The sequence below is a fragment of the Pantherophis guttatus genome, chromosome 6, assembly GCF_059756535.1.
Source record: "Pantherophis guttatus breed Tessera chromosome 6, ASM5975653v1, whole genome shotgun sequence".
Lineage (NCBI taxonomy): Eukaryota > Metazoa > Chordata > Lepidosauria > Squamata > Colubridae > Pantherophis > Pantherophis guttatus.
Window position 1 is genome coordinate 96,581,926 of NC_142068.1, and position 17,191 is coordinate 96,599,116.

General features: G+C 40.3%; 1 protein-coding gene across 22 annotated transcripts in view; it reads right to left on the reverse strand.

Annotated features, from left to right (window-relative positions):
- The window catches only part of CCSER2 (coiled-coil serine rich protein 2), a 48,051-nt gene that overhangs the window by 11,289 nt on the left and 19,571 nt on the right, over window positions 1-17,191 (reverse strand). For 14 of the 22 annotated variants that reach the window (XM_087871922.1, XM_087871918.1, XM_087871912.1 and 11 more), the window contains 6 exons: window positions 15,538-15,700; window positions 13,985-14,174; window positions 8,714-8,797; window positions 7,441-7,527; window positions 6,525-6,623; window positions 915-999 (listed from right to left, as the gene is read on the reverse strand). In XM_087871922.1, the coding sequence (XP_087728048.1) occupies window positions 915-999; window positions 6,525-6,623; window positions 7,441-7,527; window positions 8,714-8,797; window positions 13,985-14,174; window positions 15,538-15,700 (708 nt within the window). Of the gene's footprint in view, window positions 1-914; window positions 1,000-6,524; window positions 6,624-7,440; window positions 7,528-8,713; window positions 8,798-13,984; window positions 14,175-15,537; window positions 15,701-16,399; window positions 16,614-17,191 lie in introns of those variants that run through there. The other 8 variants (XM_087871910.1, XM_034435363.3, XM_034435366.3 and 5 more) reach the window with 2 other exon arrangements.

A 17,191-nucleotide genomic window follows, 5' to 3' on the forward strand; every position in this document is an offset into this window, starting at 1 on the left:
AGTTGTTAAACTATAAAAGAACTATATTTCTTGGTTTTCACATTTTAAACCATCTGACTTAGTTCTTACTTTGGAGAGCAGTCTTCTATAATCTGCATATGTTAAAACTCATTAAGTCTGCCATAAGATTTTGTTTTTTTAGGTTTTGCAAATCTGCAGTGTTGCTTTTAAAATTTCCCTTGTAATAATTAAAGAATACACAAAAAATTATATTCTCTATATCAGAACACTACAAATGAGCAAAAATGTTGTTTCTATTGTGCATTAAGAACAAGAATGCGAAAAAAAATTCCCATTTTAGTTCAAACAGTTACAAGTTAATAAGTAATATTAATACAACATGCAGAATTGAAAAAGCTGCTTCTTAGCTGTTACGTGCTTTTTTTTTCTTTCCTTTCCTTTTCTTTTTTTTTTTTTTTTGAGGAAAGACCCCTTGGAGAAACATACACATGTAGCTAGAAGCCAAGCTTAATTCTCCAAAGAAAGCAATGTGTCATGTATTATTATTAAAATATGGTTTGCCTTGAATGTATCTACACAAATATTTTGCAAGGAAATTGGGGTGGTGGGTACACATGCCAATAACATGGACGAACACAGCCACACATTTCAAAATGCCACGGGGAGGGGCAGGAAGCAGGAGGGCAAGCAAATTATAGTTTGCAGGAGAAAGAAATAAAAAACTTCCAGACCGATTTAAGGCCCGTTACAAAACCGTTTTCCATCCAGTAGTCAACAGCAGTTTTATAGCAAGTGAAGGAGGCAAAGGGGTTAAGGATTGTCCCGTGTTCTTGCAAGGGAGAGCAGAGAGAGCGAGAGCTGAGCGACAGGGGGGGGGAGTGCGTGCAAGGGGGAAACTGCTAGTGGAGCAAGGGGTGGGGGGACAGGGGGGTGAGTGAGGAGTACAGACTCACTCTGTCTGCGCTGCGGTGGAAGAGTCCGAGGAATGCCCTGGAATGAGCCCTGCCAGGGAGAGAAGGAAGGAGCAGAAAGACCACTCTGTGCGGAGAAAGACGGGGGAGAAAGAAATAAAATAAAACACAGAACCAGGGGGAAAAAACCAGTACCAAAAGCTACATTGTTCCTCTTCTCTTAACGAGAAATAGCTGCAATTCTAACCATCCCAAATGAATCATTGGATTTGCCAAGCGTCCTTCGACCGCTCTCTTTATTCCAGACACAGACCCGATTCTATTAGCTCATGATAAGCAGAGTTCTGGGGGGGGGGGGGAGTATTCACCCCCCCTTCTGAATTTTCGCTTTTTTTTTGTTTTTGTTTTTTTTGCTTCTGAATGTTATCAAGAGCCCCCCAAGGGTCCTACGTATGCATAAAAAGGTTGAAAGGAAAGCAGCATAATTAAAATTTAGTGTCTGGCTGCGTATATTTCATAAACAAAGACATTCAACAATACAAGTAATGCTCAGGTTAGGACTATAGAGGAGACTGGACAATTTGTCATTTAAGTGGTGTGGTTGTTACATGAGGCATCACGTGACTGGTGGCCATGGGACACTGTGACTGTCATAAATGAATGAGGGTTGCCGAGTGCCCAAACCACAATTGTGTGACCATGGGGATGCTGCAATGGTCTGTGTGAGGACCAGTTGCAAGTTACTTTTTACTGCAACTTCAAACAATGGTTGCAAATCAAGGACTACCCTTTACATTTTAACATATCACACAACCAACTTGATAAAAATTGCTGGGATCTTCTTTTAATTATTTCCAAAGATTGTTAGCTCAACGCAGAAACTAAAAATAGGCAAATTTTAAAAAAAACAGGAAAAGGAATTGCAGAAATTTTAGTTATTTTGAACAAAATTAATAATTAAATGGAGGTAAGTGATTTCACCCACCAGGAAGGTCCCAAGGAAATGTATGTCAAATATTTCAGTAAATCATAGAATATACAATCAAGTTAAAACAATGTATCCAAGCAAACTTTATAAGTTTCAGAAATCTGGAAAACAAAAAATAATTTTCACGGAAGAAAATTCTATCAGCAAGGCCCCAGGACTAAGAATGCCCCCGTCCTGGCCATCTCTCATTTCTGATAGGGGACCCCCACAGTAGAGTTAAGAAGACAGGATAAGTCCCCTGAATATAAATCTTTTGAAAGAAGAGGTCTTCACAGCAAACAGAGTCCCTTCTTTGGATTATTAAAGCAGCTGTATCTTTGCCCAGGCCTGAATAGCAGCTACTCTGTAAGCTGCTTCTACGAGAGTCTCAGAAGCAGTTATTTGTTTCTGCTTGAATGCATCCAGAGTTATCTATTCTCTATCTCGGTCTTTCCATTACTAAATTGCTTTTACTGTCAGGAAAATTTCTCTGGCTTTCAGCTGAAATATGTTTGCACACACACTGTAGACTGTTCCTGATCTCTTCTGAACAACATCTCTTTAGGAGTTGAATCTTAACTGCCTTCACAAGGCTAACCTCCACTTCTATCACTGTCTCCTTGTAAGACTTAATTTTCTGGAGCTGACTCTCTAGGTTGATCATTTGTGCATCCCTTCCTGTTTATTTAAACCAGTGGTCTCCAACCAAGTCTTAAAGTTGCCAAGGTTGGAGACCCTTGGTTTAAACTCTTCTTCCAGTGAAGTGTCTGGAACTGGACGCAGCACTTAAGAAGTTTGACTTCTACAGAAACTATTTTTTCGTACTTTAGAAAGTATAATTTAATAACACCCCAAAGGTCAGATTCCTGACTCATTCAGTTCATAATTATCTAAGTTCTTAGATCCTTCTTTCACCTCTCCTTTTTTTTTTTTTTAAATTTGATTTATATGCCGCCTTTCTCCGGAGACTCAGGGCGGCTTACAATGCGTTAAGCAATAGCCTTCATACTTTTGTATATTTATACAAAGTCAGCTTATTGCCCCCACAAACTGGGTCCTCATTTTACCTACCTTAGAAAGGATGGAAGGCTGAGTCAACCTTGAGCCTGGTGAGATTTGAACTTGCAGTAATTGCAGACAGCTGGTGTTAATCACAATGCTATCAGTCTGCTGAGCCACCAGGCCCTTCCTGAATCCTCTATTAATGAATTTGTTTTTTATTTCTAAAAAAGAGTAACTTGTCTGATTAAATGTTGTTATTTTCAGTCTTTTCCCTAACTTTTCAAAATCATTTAAGTTTGTTTCTTCTTGCCATCTGCGAATTTCCTTTCTTTCCTTCACGTCCTCATTTAATACAGTAACAGCAGCCTGGGACCACCCTTGGTATCATCTCACTCAATATTTCTTTCAATAAAAAGGATAATTTATGAAAACATATTGAAAATGTTTGTCAAGCTTCTATGCATCCAACTAAAGTTATGCCATCCGCCCGCACTTAATAAGCTTGCCAATTGGAATAGGATTAATTAAATTTCTCCAGATTTATCTTTCAGGTGCAACTATAGCTTTGGTTGTTATTTGGAAATTCTGAGCATATTGTTTTAAAGAACTTAAATACGTGTATTTACTTCTATTTCAGGAATTAGATATATGTGTTTAATATATTTTTAAAAATACTCAGAAGCATATTGATTTTTTTTGGTGGAGTCTACCTTTTGTGTAAATCTCCAGGTGTAGTTATTGGTATATGTCATTACATAAATATAATTAATAAATAAAAAAATAAATGAAATGAAATGAAAAGATCTGGCTATATACATTTTCATGTTTTTCTTTCATCTATTTGAAAAAAAAAATAGATTACAATATCTTCCTGCCCTGTTTCATTTATTTTCTGGAATAAAAATGGAAGAATACACAAATACAAGGATGGTTAAAAGCTATGAGTCTGAGAAAAAAAAAAAAAAACCTGATGGCTTTTCAAGCTGATCTGAAAAATTAATTCTTTTTTTTTTTCCTGGAAAGCTTTAGGGTTGAACCATGTTTTGGTAATTCTGTGATGTAAACCAACTCTAAAAATCTTCAAGAACAAAAATGAGCTCATTCCTTTCTAATTCCCAAAGGCAACAAGGGAAGGGGAAAAAAAAAAAAAGAAATCCTCAAGGGGACTATAAAAAGATTTAGTATATTCCTTTGTAAAAATTTTAACTTTCAACATATCCATTTTTTTTTAAATAACAAAAATTAGCGTGACTTTCCAAACAAGTTCTACAGTTGTGTTTGATTTACTGCACTGACATTTGCTATCCTGGCATTTCATGCAATATCCACTTCATTTACCGTACTTTTCAGAGTATAAAACACACCGGAGTATAAGATGCACCTTAGTTTTTGGACAAGAAAATAAGAAAAAAGCTGATTGGCAGGTGGATAGGCCTCCCAGAATACCCCCAATCAGCTGTTCCCAGAGGTGAATTTTAGCAACAGGTTCCTTGGTTGTGAGCTCTGTGCCTTGCTTTTTTTTCTACCTCTGAAACTTCTGAAACTCCATTTCAGAAAAAACTTTTTTTCCTCCCTCTGAAAGCCTCCGAAACAGAGCTTCAGAAAAAAAGCCTCTGAAGCTCTGTTTGGGGGTTTCTTTTCTGAAGCTTCTTCTGATGCTTTTTTCAGCCTCTGAAACCTCCGTTTGAGAAGCTGGGCAGGGCTACATTCGGAGTATAAGACTCACCCAGATTTTCACCCTTTTTTTGGGGGGGTGGTGGTAAAGTGTGTCTTATACTCTGAAAAATACGGTAAATCTTCAGTAAATTATCTCTGTGTACACTTTATAGATTGTCTCTGTCTTACATAAAAGTACAATTACTAAAAATTAAAACTGGAGTAGGACATTATAGTATAATGTAGTATTTTTTAAATTCCAGAACCACAAAGAAAACTTAATACTAGGAGTAGTGATTCTAAATGGTCAAGAAATTAATGTTGTCAAAGAAATGTATGTTGGTAAATGTTCCCACTACTTTAGAAAAAAGTGTGTTAAATCTGACTGGGTTATAAGATATATTCAGAATTGCCCCCCCCCCCCCCCGTTTTTTCAGAGATAAATTTTTTTTCGCTTTTGCCATGTAATCGACAAAATCCAGTATTAATGAATCTAGGATATATAATACCCGCCTTTTGAATGTGTACCTAAAATATGATGAATGAGGCAAGTCTAGAATTCTAAGCCTTAAAGACTATAAATGTTTTTTATAAAGATTATAAAAAAAAAGAAGTGATAGTGAAAATATCATTATAAAGTATACACACTAGAGCACACTAGAGGTGTCAAACTGGATTTCTTCGAGGGCCAGATGAGCATTGTAGTTCTCTTTCGCGGGCCAGCAGGTGGGGGTGGCGGGGAGCGGGGTGGGTGGGTGGAGAGATGGGACGGACACCTCCTGCAGCACCCTGCTGGCGAAAATGGCCCCCCGCACCTCGTTTTCACCCTCTATGGCCTCCTGCAACACTCTGCTGGCCGAAGGTGGGCCGAAAACGGGCCTCCATGCGACCTGTTTTCGGCCTGCCCGGCATCCAGCAGCACTCTGCCAGCTAAAAACTGGCACAGACACTGTGGGCCGGTCCTTTGATATTTCTAGGCTGCCCCCCTCCCCCCCAGGTTGGATTTAAGCACCAGATCCAGCCCCCGGGCCTTGAGTTTGACACCCCTGCACTAGAGCAATGATGGAGTGCAGATAGTTGTAGACTTACAACCACAATTGGAACCAAAATGTCCATTTCTGACAAGGCGGTTGTTAATTGAATCACATCCAACTTCACAGGGGTTTTGCCAAGCAACTCCCTGGAATTGTTAGGCATATTAGACAACTGTTAAGCAAATGGCTTAGGGCCAGGGTACCTACGAGACCGCCTTCTGCCACCAATAGCCTCCCACCGGCCAGTACGCTCGCACAGAGTGGGCCTCCTCAGGGTGCCGTCCCCCAGACAATGTCGGCTGGCGACCCCCAGGGGGAGAGCCTTCTCTGTGGCGGCGCCCACCCTCTGGAACAACCTCCCCCCAGAGATACGTACAATAACAGACCTCCGGATTTTTCGCCGGGCCCTGAAAACCTATTTATTTCAACTAGCTGGGCTGGCTTGAGTTAAATTTTAAATTGATTTTAAATTGGGTTGTTTTAATTTACGGCCAAAATATCTAATTATTTTAAACTGTTTTTAAATTTTGTATGTCCTGTTTTTTACTTTGGCTGTTCACCGCCCTGAGTCCTATTTGGAGAAGGGTGGTATAGAAATTGAAACAAATAAAATAAATAAATAAAATAAAACTGGATTCCCCCACTGACTGTGACACTGTGTGATTTCAGAAACCAGCTGAGGTCACACATGGTGATCGTACAATCCAGGGACACTACAACTGTCATAAATACATGCCAATGGTCACGTGCCCTCATTTTGATCATGTGGCCATGGGGATGCTGCAAAGGCCACAAGTGTGGGGACCGACTGGTCGGCCACAAATTACTTTTTTTCAGTGCTGTTGCAACTTTGAACAGTCACTAAATGAATGGTTTTAAGTCTAGGGCTACCTCTATTTTGAAGTATGATACCCAATAATACAACTGAAAGTAAATATATAGCATAAGCAAGTATCTCTATGCAAGGAGCATCTTTTCCAGTAAATGACTCACCGTATTTCTTCTCCAGGTGGTCTGGGTGAATTTGTCAGCAAAGCCGCCCGTGGTCACTTCAGGCATCTTACTGCCTTTGTGGCAGTCACACCTAACAGTCTTCATGCAGAGAGAAGAGAGAAAACCCGGTGAGGACCAAGAACAGCCACACAGAGGCTACCTCACAGGGAGATCCAAAGCCAGCTTCAGTCAAGAGGCAGTGGAGATACAAATTCAAATTCAACAGATCCACTAAGAGTAGACCAAAATCACCACACAGCACAGGTCTTCCTGAGAGAAAATTTACCGTATTTTTTGCTCCATAAGACGCTCCTGACCATAAGACACACCTAGGTTTAAAGGAGGAAAAAAAGAAAAAAAAAATCTGCCTCTGCCTCCCAGCATCCATCCGGTATTCATCTGGCTAGCACCCTTGCAGCAAACAGCCTGGTCAGCTTCAGCACGTTATCACAGCCCCAGCACGTGGCTCATCAGGGCTCCGCTCCGTTGCACCCACCACCAGTCAGCGACGGCTGGATCCCAGCCTCCCGTAACCCCACCGATCAGCAGGCTGGCCGACCGGAAACACCACCATTGCTGCCTCCTCCGTGTCTGCTGCCTCCGCCAGGGAACGCTGGAGCCTTCGCTGCAGAGCAGCTGATTGCTGGTTAGATGGGCTTCCCAGAATACCACCGATCAGCTGTTCCAGGCAGTGGGGATTGGTGCCACAATTCGCCGCTGCTGCCTGTCATTCATGTTTGCTGCATAAGACGCACAGACATTTCCACCCACTTTTGGGAGAAAAAAAAGTTTGTCTTATGGAGCAAAAAATACAATAAGTGCTTCTTTCCTAAAATCTTCATGCAGCTAAGGGGCACAACCATTTTCTGCCATTATTACGATCGCATTTGTTTTCATGTGTGGCGTGATTACTTACAAGACGATGTTCAAGCTCCTGGATGGTCTCGTCTTTCTTTTTTAAATCATCTTTCAGCCGTGTGATCTCACTCAGTAATTCGTCAGTCTGGCATAAAAATAATTTCCATCAATTAAGGTATTAATGTGTTTTGAGAAATATTATAATGTCTAATTATCTGCTGCAGAAGGAAAAAGTATGGCTTTGAAACCAGGACTGAATAATGGATTTCACATTACCAAATGTTTAAGAATGATACAAATTGCAGGTATTATTGGTATCTCTACCCTCATATTTCTCTTATTTATTAAATTTCTTTGCCATCCATCTCACTGGGAGACCTCAGCAATTACATGCTGAATACATTCAATAAATAAATAACATTTGCCTAAGACAGATATGTATAGTTTTGTACCAAGACACAGGCATTTGTTTAGGAGGAGAAATAAAGTTAAAAAGACTGGAAACCTATTACTTTTCTGATACTTGCCATACACAAAATAACTGTTATGTGTAGTGAACATTCTACCAGTGCTACCATCATTCACGCAGTCCATATATTATCAGACTTACATAAAAAGTTATGCCATTTTGGGGGATGCCACATTTATAACTACACATTAAATATGATAATTTACACAGCACATCCAAAAATGTAGGAAGTATAACTCAATTTATTCTGAAAAACTGGATTGTGCAATACTTTCCAAAATGGAATATTACATAAGTTAGGGACTGCCTATGTACAATCTTCATTTATATCATAGCTCAGACATTTACGGTTTTATTATTAATTAAATAATTGGACATTTTCCCCACTCAAGTCTATTAAATTACTTGTTTGTGATGTTTTTTATATTCATGTTTTAATCTAACTTTTAAAGGCCTTCCAGTGTTTGCATTTCTCTCACTTTCACATGTTTAAAAGTATTAATTAGAGAGGTCTATTCTATTATGTGTTGTCCGATTTTTAAATAATTTTGTATGCCCATTTATTTTAATTAACCTCTGTTCCTGTTCTACGTTATTGCCTTAAATTCTATGTCTCTACACGGATCCTTTTAAAATAGTTTTATTTAAGTGCCTAATCTATTTTGGGGACTTAAGATGATAGTACAAGCATCCCAACCCTGAGAAAAACATGCAGCTTGGAATTATTTAAATAAAACATATAAATAGTTTAGAACAGATATTAGATTGTATATCTGTGATCTGTCTGGTGTGATTTTCCTAGCAGAACCAAGCCTCTTCAATATCCTGGGCAATTCCATTTTAAGGTCTCATCTCCAATTACCTTATATGTTGGTTCAGGTTCCACCTCTTCTGGACTTGATGGCACTGGGAGTGTGATGTTGTGCAGTGACATGTTTTCATCATTCTGCAAAAGAGCAACATTTTTTTGTTGTTGTTTTGAGCATCTAAATCTTACAAAGATAGCGAGACTTAGGAAATTAAGGCTTAAAAATTTTAAACCCCAGTTGAACAATCTAACATAAACAAAAGGAAGGAGTGTAAGTGGATAGTTGCATGAAGAATAACCCAGAAATTTCATTTTTTCAACTAAAATCAGAAAACCTTTATCAGCTGCCTTCTTTTCCCAAATTCTCCATGAGGGACAGATCCTACAGTAAGTCCAAACTATAAAATAAGCCAACAAACAGAAAAGCAATAGGAATCAACAATTTAACACAACTGCCCAGAGTTTCTGTAATGGCCTTTGATATCCTTGCAAGAATTACACATTTTCTCTCCCCTCTGCTGACCAAAGCAATGAAATAAAGCAACTTATTCCAAGACCTTGTCAACTCAGAGGCAGCCTGGAGGAGAGTCCATCCTCACAACCGCTGTGGCTTGCTGCCATCACTGGCAGTCATTTCTGGTTGGCTGATTTAGCTCTTCATAATTACTGGATACCGTTGCTTCTCCTGGGCCTTTTACAACCACAGCCAGCATGAAACCCCCCTTCTGGGCCTTCAAGGGTTACTGCAGGGCCCATTAACTGCAGCCAGTCCCACACTTTGACTTTTGCTAGATGGGCTAATAGAATAGAGCTGGAAGGGACATTGGAGGTCATCTACTCCAGCCCCCTGCTGAAGCAGGAGAACCTACACCATCTCAGACAAATGGTTATCCAACATCTTCTTAAAAACTTCCAGTGTTGGAGCATTTACAACTTCTGGTGGCAAGCTGTTCCACTGGTTAATTGTCCTCGCTGTTAGGAAGTTTCTCCTTAATTACAGGTTGTTTCTTTCTTTGATGAGTTTCCAACCATTATTTCTTGTCCTGCCCTCTGGTGCTTTGGAGAACAATTTGACCCCTTCCTCTTTGTGGCAGCCCCTCTAATACTGAAATACTGCTATCATGTCACCCCTAATTCTTCTTTTCTTTAGACTAGCCAGACCCAAGACTGGGAGCAAGTTAAGACTCTTCTGATATTTAGATACTCGTTTTTCATCTGCCTTTTCTTGGCGGCTGCTCTAAACCTACCTTCAATGGCGCAAAGGCCTGCGCCTATTTTTAAGTATACAAAGAGCTCTTTGTTTTTGATGCTTGCCAAGTGCTTGAAGCCTTGTCTCGGTTACTTGCTCTGGGGCTCACTTTCCTACCTCTGCAACACATAGGCCTCTCCAACCTGGCCTCTGGGGGATCTGCTCCTTTTGAGGTTTCTGAAACTATTCCATCCTGAATTCCTCAACTAGCTGGCTGGATACTCCCGACTGCCTCTGCTGGGTATTTTCCAGACGCCCACAGCCTCCTTGCACTGCTCTCCTGTTTAATCTCCCTTTGCTTTTCTCTCTTTCCTGAGGAACCCTCAGCTCCAAAAGCTGAAGCCCACTAAGGCTTCTCTTCTCCTTGAGAAGGCAGAGCCAAGACATGGCCATGAAGAAAATTCCCCTTAGTCCTGCCCTCTCAGGCATCCGTTCCTTCCATTGTCCTAATCACTTGAGAAAACAAACCCTCTTCCTTTTCTGCAGCCTGTCAGGTCTACGAAAAGCTTGGAAAAAGCTACACTCTGTTTTCAGTCTAAAATACTGGGCAACAACAACAGAAGAAGAAGCAGCTTGAACTTTAGCATGGGAGGGGTGGGGATACATCTGTACAGTTTCTGACAATACTTTTATTAAGGAATCAAAGGCAGAAAAATAAATAAAAGTGGTGTTGCAAATAAAATAAAACAAAAAACGAGGCCATCTGGGGTGTGTTTAGATCCAGAAGGGATGTGGTTCCACATCTGTTTTTTTGGGGGGGGGGCATAAGCCTCTTCTATGACTTTTAGCACCACAATGACTGGAAACAGGGGATGCCCATTTTTAAGCAACGTGTACACAGATGAGGCAAAAGGGGAAGGGGACGGCAGAAGATGAAATGGTTAAGTCAGTAGCAGTGAATGTGAGTTTGGTCAGAGTCCAGGAATGGAGGATGGGGTGGGGATACAACTTAGTGACTGAACAACAACACACAAACATTCTAAAATAGAGCTTAAAAAAGAGAGGAAATCTCCTCAGTGTTCTCCCAGAGAGGAAAATGCCAGGCTGGGTCTGGAACAAGGTGTTTGTCTTGGTGTCTACAAAAGGCAGCACTTGAAGTCTCTGTCTACTAAAAGGCTCTTGGCCTCGAGTAGATGATCAGGTCTTAGCCAAACTTGGCAGCTGTAAGACTTGTGGACTTCGACTCCCAGAATTCTCTGGGAGTTTTTTTTTTTATTTGATTTATATGCCACCCTTCTCCGGAGACTCAGGGCGGCTTACAATGTGCTCAGCAATAGCCTTCATACTTTTGTATATTTATACAAAGTCAGCTTATTGCCCCCACAAACTGGGTCCTCATCTCACCTACCTTAGAAAGGATGGAAGGCTGAGTCAACCTTGAGCCTTGGAGAGATTCGATCTTACTTTAATTGCAGACAGCTGTTGTTAAATTACAGAGCTCTGTCTGTTGAGCTATCCAGGCTCCTGTTGAAGTCCACAAGTCTTACAGCTGCCAAGTTTGGAGACCTCTGCCTTAGCCCAATAAGCCTCCTGAGGTCCGGACCATCCCCACCCTATTGGCCTTCCAAAAAGCGGTGAAGACCTGGCTTTTCCAGCAGGCCTGGGGCCGTTGATCTCACTCTTGTGATCTGGCGAGATCCAGCCGTGAATGGCGTGAATGAGTTTTTAATGTTTTTAATTTTTCAATGTTTTTTTTATAATTATTTTTTAAAATGTATTGTGAGCCGTCCTGAGTCTTTGGAGAGGGGCAGCATATAAATTTAATTAGGAGGAGCCTGGATAGCTCAGCAGACTAATGCATTGTAATTTAACTCCAGCTGTCTGCAATTAGTAAGTTCGAATCTCACCAGGCTCAAGGTTGACTCAGCCTTCCATCCTTTCTAAGGTAGGTGAAATAAGGACCCAGTTTGTGGGGGCAATAAGCTGACTTTGTATGAAGGCTATTGCTTAACGCATTGTAAGCCGCCCTGAGTCTCCGGAGAAGGGCGGCATATAAATCTAATTAAAAAAAAAAAATTAAATTAAATTAAATTAAATTAAGCCAATGTGGAGAAAACCTTTCCCTCTGACGTTTATTTTTTTATTTTAAGAAAGAGAAAATCAGCTTCTCTATGAAAAACAGTCTGCAAGATGAGACAACTGTGATTTAAAAAGGGTGGCTTTAAAACTACCCCCTAAGTTTTAAATACCCGTGGTATTGACAGCAACCCATTTTACTAATTTTATTTTTCCTCTATGAGGTCTATATTCCTTCATGTATTTTCTACAGTAACTGGAAGAAGCCGTCTTCCGGAATTTGGGCTGCGGAGCTGCCTTTGGAAGCACAAATGCTGACCGTTGGTATTCAGACAGACGGCATCATGGTTGACATCACAACCTGTTGGTTAACAGGCCACATTCCTCTCCCCGGCTGGGGCCACAATGTGAGCCATGAATGGTTTAATAAGTTTATGTTCCAACTCCAATTAGCATAATCAGCAAGCGGCAGCATTAGCTCTGGAGGAACCCAACAGATTTATACTGCTATGATACTTTAATCCTCTTTTCCCAGGCCAAAAGTATTTGTGACTGTGAGGAATGAGAACCAGCCCCTTAATGCTCCCTACGGCAGTTAAGATCAGGGCTGTCCAACCATGGCAACTTTTAACACCTGTGGCCTTCAACTTATAACACCAACGCAATTATTAAATTTGCGGATGACACAACGGTGGTGGGGCTCATTAATAAGAACAATGAGTCTGCTTACAGGAAGGAAGTACAAGGGCTGACATTATGGTGTAATGAAAATAATCTCACATTTAACACCACAAAAACTAAAGAACTTATAATTGACTTCAGGAGGAAGAGAGATGTACATCTACCATTGTACATAAATGGTGAGGAGGTGCAGACGGTTGGTAGTTTTAAATTTCTGGGCATTTATATCTCGGAGGACCTCTCATGGACTATGAATGCTAACATGCTTGTGAAGAAGGCACAGAAGAGGCTGCACTTCCTGAGAATGCTCAGGAAGATAAATCTATCTCAGCATCTACTTCTGTCCTCCTATCGCAGCACCATTGAGAGTGTCCTGACATACGGCATTCTTGCATGGTATGGGAGCAGCTCTGTAGCGGTCAAAAAAGCTCTACAGAGAATCGTTAAAACTGCCCACAATACCATTGGGCTCCAGCTACCAACCCTGGATGACATCTTTGAATCTCGCTGTTTGAGGAAGTTGCATAACATTCTCAGAGATTCTTCCCATCCTGCTTACAACCTTTTTGGTCTGTTGCCTTCTGACAGAAGATACAGGACAATTAAAACTCAGACCACACGTTTTCTGAATAGTTTTTACCCCACAGCTATAATTGCACTCAACAATGAACTAAAGGGCCACCATCAGTGAGCTGTTGGACAGTATTATTTGGTCTGTTGTGTGGATGTTTGGGTGGTTTAGGGGAAGTTATTATTATTATTATTAACTTCCCGAATTTCCCAGCCAGCTGAATCTCAAGCAGAACTGAACTAAAATTTTGAGTTTTAATCAATTTAAAAAATACTTGCTATTCGAAGTGATGCTCTGGTTGCTAAACCCCCATCCACTGCAACATCCATTAACCTGAAAACCCAATTCCCAGCATTTGGGAAAAGACATTCCTCAGACAGGATGACCTTTCTCTCAACCCTCCATTCTGCAGGAATGGGGATATTTACTATTACTACTACTACTAGAAGGTAAAGTAAAAGGTAAAGGTTTCCCTCGCACATATGTGCTAGTTCAAAACATTTCTAAACCTGAAATGCAAATTAGACTCTTCGGGGCACAGGGATTAAGTTTGTAACAGACTATTTTGTACTGTACACAACAGTGCTTGTACACTTGGCACACTTCCAAAACTTGCCCAAAACAGCTATCTTGCTCAATGACGGTGCCTTTTACACCCAAAACAAGGGATTTCCGATTCAAGATGCTACGATCCAGGACATTAGGGCTTATTACTATTTCAGCAGCCAACTTCAGTGTCTTTAAATATTAAATATTTAGTTTCATAATAGAAAAAAGTAATGACATGTTACCTTTTCTCCTCACTAACCTGATGGAGTATTCTTTTCATTTTTAAGAGCTGGGTTTTCACTGCTGTGCACTCTTGAACCATATGCCGAAGGGTCATTTCATCCAAGACCACAGTATTTGCTGGCAAACTCCTCAGTGGTGGATACAAGCCTGATGCCCCATAGCCTTCGAGATGACTGACAGGGGGAGATTCGACATAGTTGCAACCCCTGAAACAGAGTTTGGAGGGTGTTAGTAAAGAACCTTTGTTTATTAAGTCTCCACAGGAGAAGTGCATTTCTGTATTGAATTAAGAGCAATGCAGTATTCTATCTACAGTAGTGGCCAAAATTGTGGAAACCTTATGGGAAAAGTATATTTTTGAGATTTGATGGCTAATAACACCACTTTTTTTTTTTTTTTTAAAGTTTCAAGATAATCCTATTCCACTGCTGGAATGGCCTGGGAATAGCCCAGTCCTCAACCCGACTAAAATCTATGGAGCCGACTAAAGAAACTTGTTAGTCAGAAGCGACCCAGCAATAAAACCCAGTTAATAGAAGCCATCATTCAATCTTGGTTTCACATTAGAACAGCTGCAGAACTAAAAGACTTGGTTCACTCGCTGGGAAAACGTTGTAAGGCTGTAATTCATGCTAAAGGTCACCCAACTAACTATTACAGTAACTGACATGGTGATAATTTTTGTATATCTCGTTTTTCCATTGATATATAATTTTATGGTACCACTACTCCAAAAAAAAAAAAAAAGTGGTGTTATTAGCTGGTTTTAGAAAATACACTTTTCCCAAAAGCTTTCTATAATTTTGGCCACTACTGTAGTTGCTCAAGATCAGATGGTTGTTCTCTGCTCTGAATCCCTGCCAGAAAAACTGTTTGGCTGTGGCAGTGGATCTCCTTTATGATGGCTTTCCAACTTTCAAGGGTTTCCCTCAAGAGTTTACCTTGCACTTGTGTCACTGGTATTTCACCCTCAGTCAAGCCTTATTTTCCCAGGCACTGAAAAATATATGTACCATTTTTATTTATACTGTTTCATTTGTTCTGTCCTACACACATTTTGTTGTTTTGCTTTTAATATGATTATTCTTGCTCTTGCCTTGTAGGCCATCCAGTTATCTTCACACAAAGTGCAATCTTAAAATATTAGCGCTCATTGATTGATAAATCATACATATAACTCACTCTCATAGACTCATTTTTGTTTTGGCTATTGCGTGTTATATATCAAATGTGAAGGTGAACATTTCACCTTCAACACAGTCGCAATCACTTTGGAGAAGCTTTCAGTGAGAAACAGCCTCGTTTCAACTGTTTTGCCCTGAGTTTGAAATCTTTTCAGAAAGATTAAAGTAGCCCATCAGGAATGGAAAACAGCCATTTCAACCTCAAGGTAAGGTGTTGATTGTTGTCTGAGTTAGGGACATTTGACAATTCTCTGGACTGCTGTCTTTTCTTTCTAAGAATCACTGTAGATTTTTAACTCGGGGGGGGGGGACTTCTAATGATTAATGGCTGCTGAAATGATCCCAAACCCCAACCTTCAACCTTTTCCTCCTCTGAGAATCACACCTGTTCAGATCATTTCGGACGTGGGAATAGTGCTCAGTGGGACTAAGATGATAATGATCCTGAGTATTCCACCTCTGGGGTGTCCTCTTCCAGAGTCCCTCTGCTTTCTGCTGTCGAATATTTCTGTCCGGTCGCTCATAACGGTTCATATTGTCATATTCCTCTGTATCAACAGAAGAAAATATAGCAACTCTGATTTAAGCAGAACTAGTATCAACACAAAAACCAAAACAGGTATCAGATGGCACTCTTAGTTAACTCACAGTTGGCCATAATGAAGTCAAGGAATTGCACATAAATTAGGTCGGGCATAAAAAATGACATTTTATTTCACAATATGATGATGATCAGAGGCAAGATATAAATCTCAAGTTTACATCAAGATGTGAAACTCAAGTTTTCTTCTCCATAACACATCAAACAACAGAAATACGATGCTAGTTGTGCTAAATTAACTGGCTTCCAGTATAGCAAAGCTGCTACTGCAGTTCAATAATTTAAATTCTTTCTTTAGCCGCATGAGGAATAAAGAATCAAGCCGTTCCTTTGCTATCTCTCCGAACACAACTTAAAGCAGACAAAACTGCCTCTATTCTTCGCAAGGATTTTCCCCTACACTTATATAATCAATGATGAAACATTATCTTTGAAGAGTTTTATTAATTAAGGAAAGGTTTCAGAACACTCGTTTTACCATGCAACATGAAACTTCTAAAAAAAACACATCCGTCAGTGCCTCCCAAAACAACAGTCTGGTTTCTGACAACTGGATGAGGCAATTGTTTGGAAATCTTAAAAGCCAAACCAAGAAGCGCAGCGGGGGAAGAAAAGTTTGAAGAAACCCGTTCAGCTTTCCACTTACCTAAAACTGTTTTTCTTCTCATGGCTAAGCCTTGGCTGCGTGGCCCTTTTCCTAGCTGTTGCTCGGCTGCCCACTCATAGTTTTGCAGAAGACGGGAACAAACAGGCCTTCCTTCCTGACCATTCCCTGCTTGCGTAGAGTTGGGAAAGCAGCCCAGTTTGACCCTGTGACTTACAACTCCCGTCCTCCAAGTTGCATACTTCTTGCCACAGAACAATTGCTATAAATAGAGGGCAAGTTCCATCACAGGCTCCAAAAGGGAGCCAGAAAATTACAAACCTACAAATTACTTTAGCATTTGCTAGGGTCAATCAGTCTTCGGGCAAGATGTAGTTAACTCCTGAATCTTGGGAGTTGAAAGCGACCACTGAATCCAAGATCTGTTTTCTGAACCCACATTAAAGCAAGACTTGAATGCATCCAGTAAAAAAGAAACCCGGTCTATACCTACAGTCAACGCTGGCTCTCTTCGGATTTTTCCTAACCTTCCACTGAAATTCTAATCACTCTGCTCTGGATGTAAAATTAAAAGGTTTGGTTACTTAAGTTCCAGACTGTAGAAAGGTTTTCTGTGTACTTATCTAGCTAGTTGATTTTGGTGTTTTTTTTAAAAAAACAAACAAACAAACAAAAGGATACACTATAATTTTAACCCTATTATACCAAAAGCATCGGTGAGAACTAATTTAAAAAGACTTAGCTGAAAATGCTGGCTCTAAAAATGAGACAAAAACAGAAGCTGAGAAATCTCTGAACGGGCTTCTGTGCAAACAGTGTTTCAAAAGTATTGTT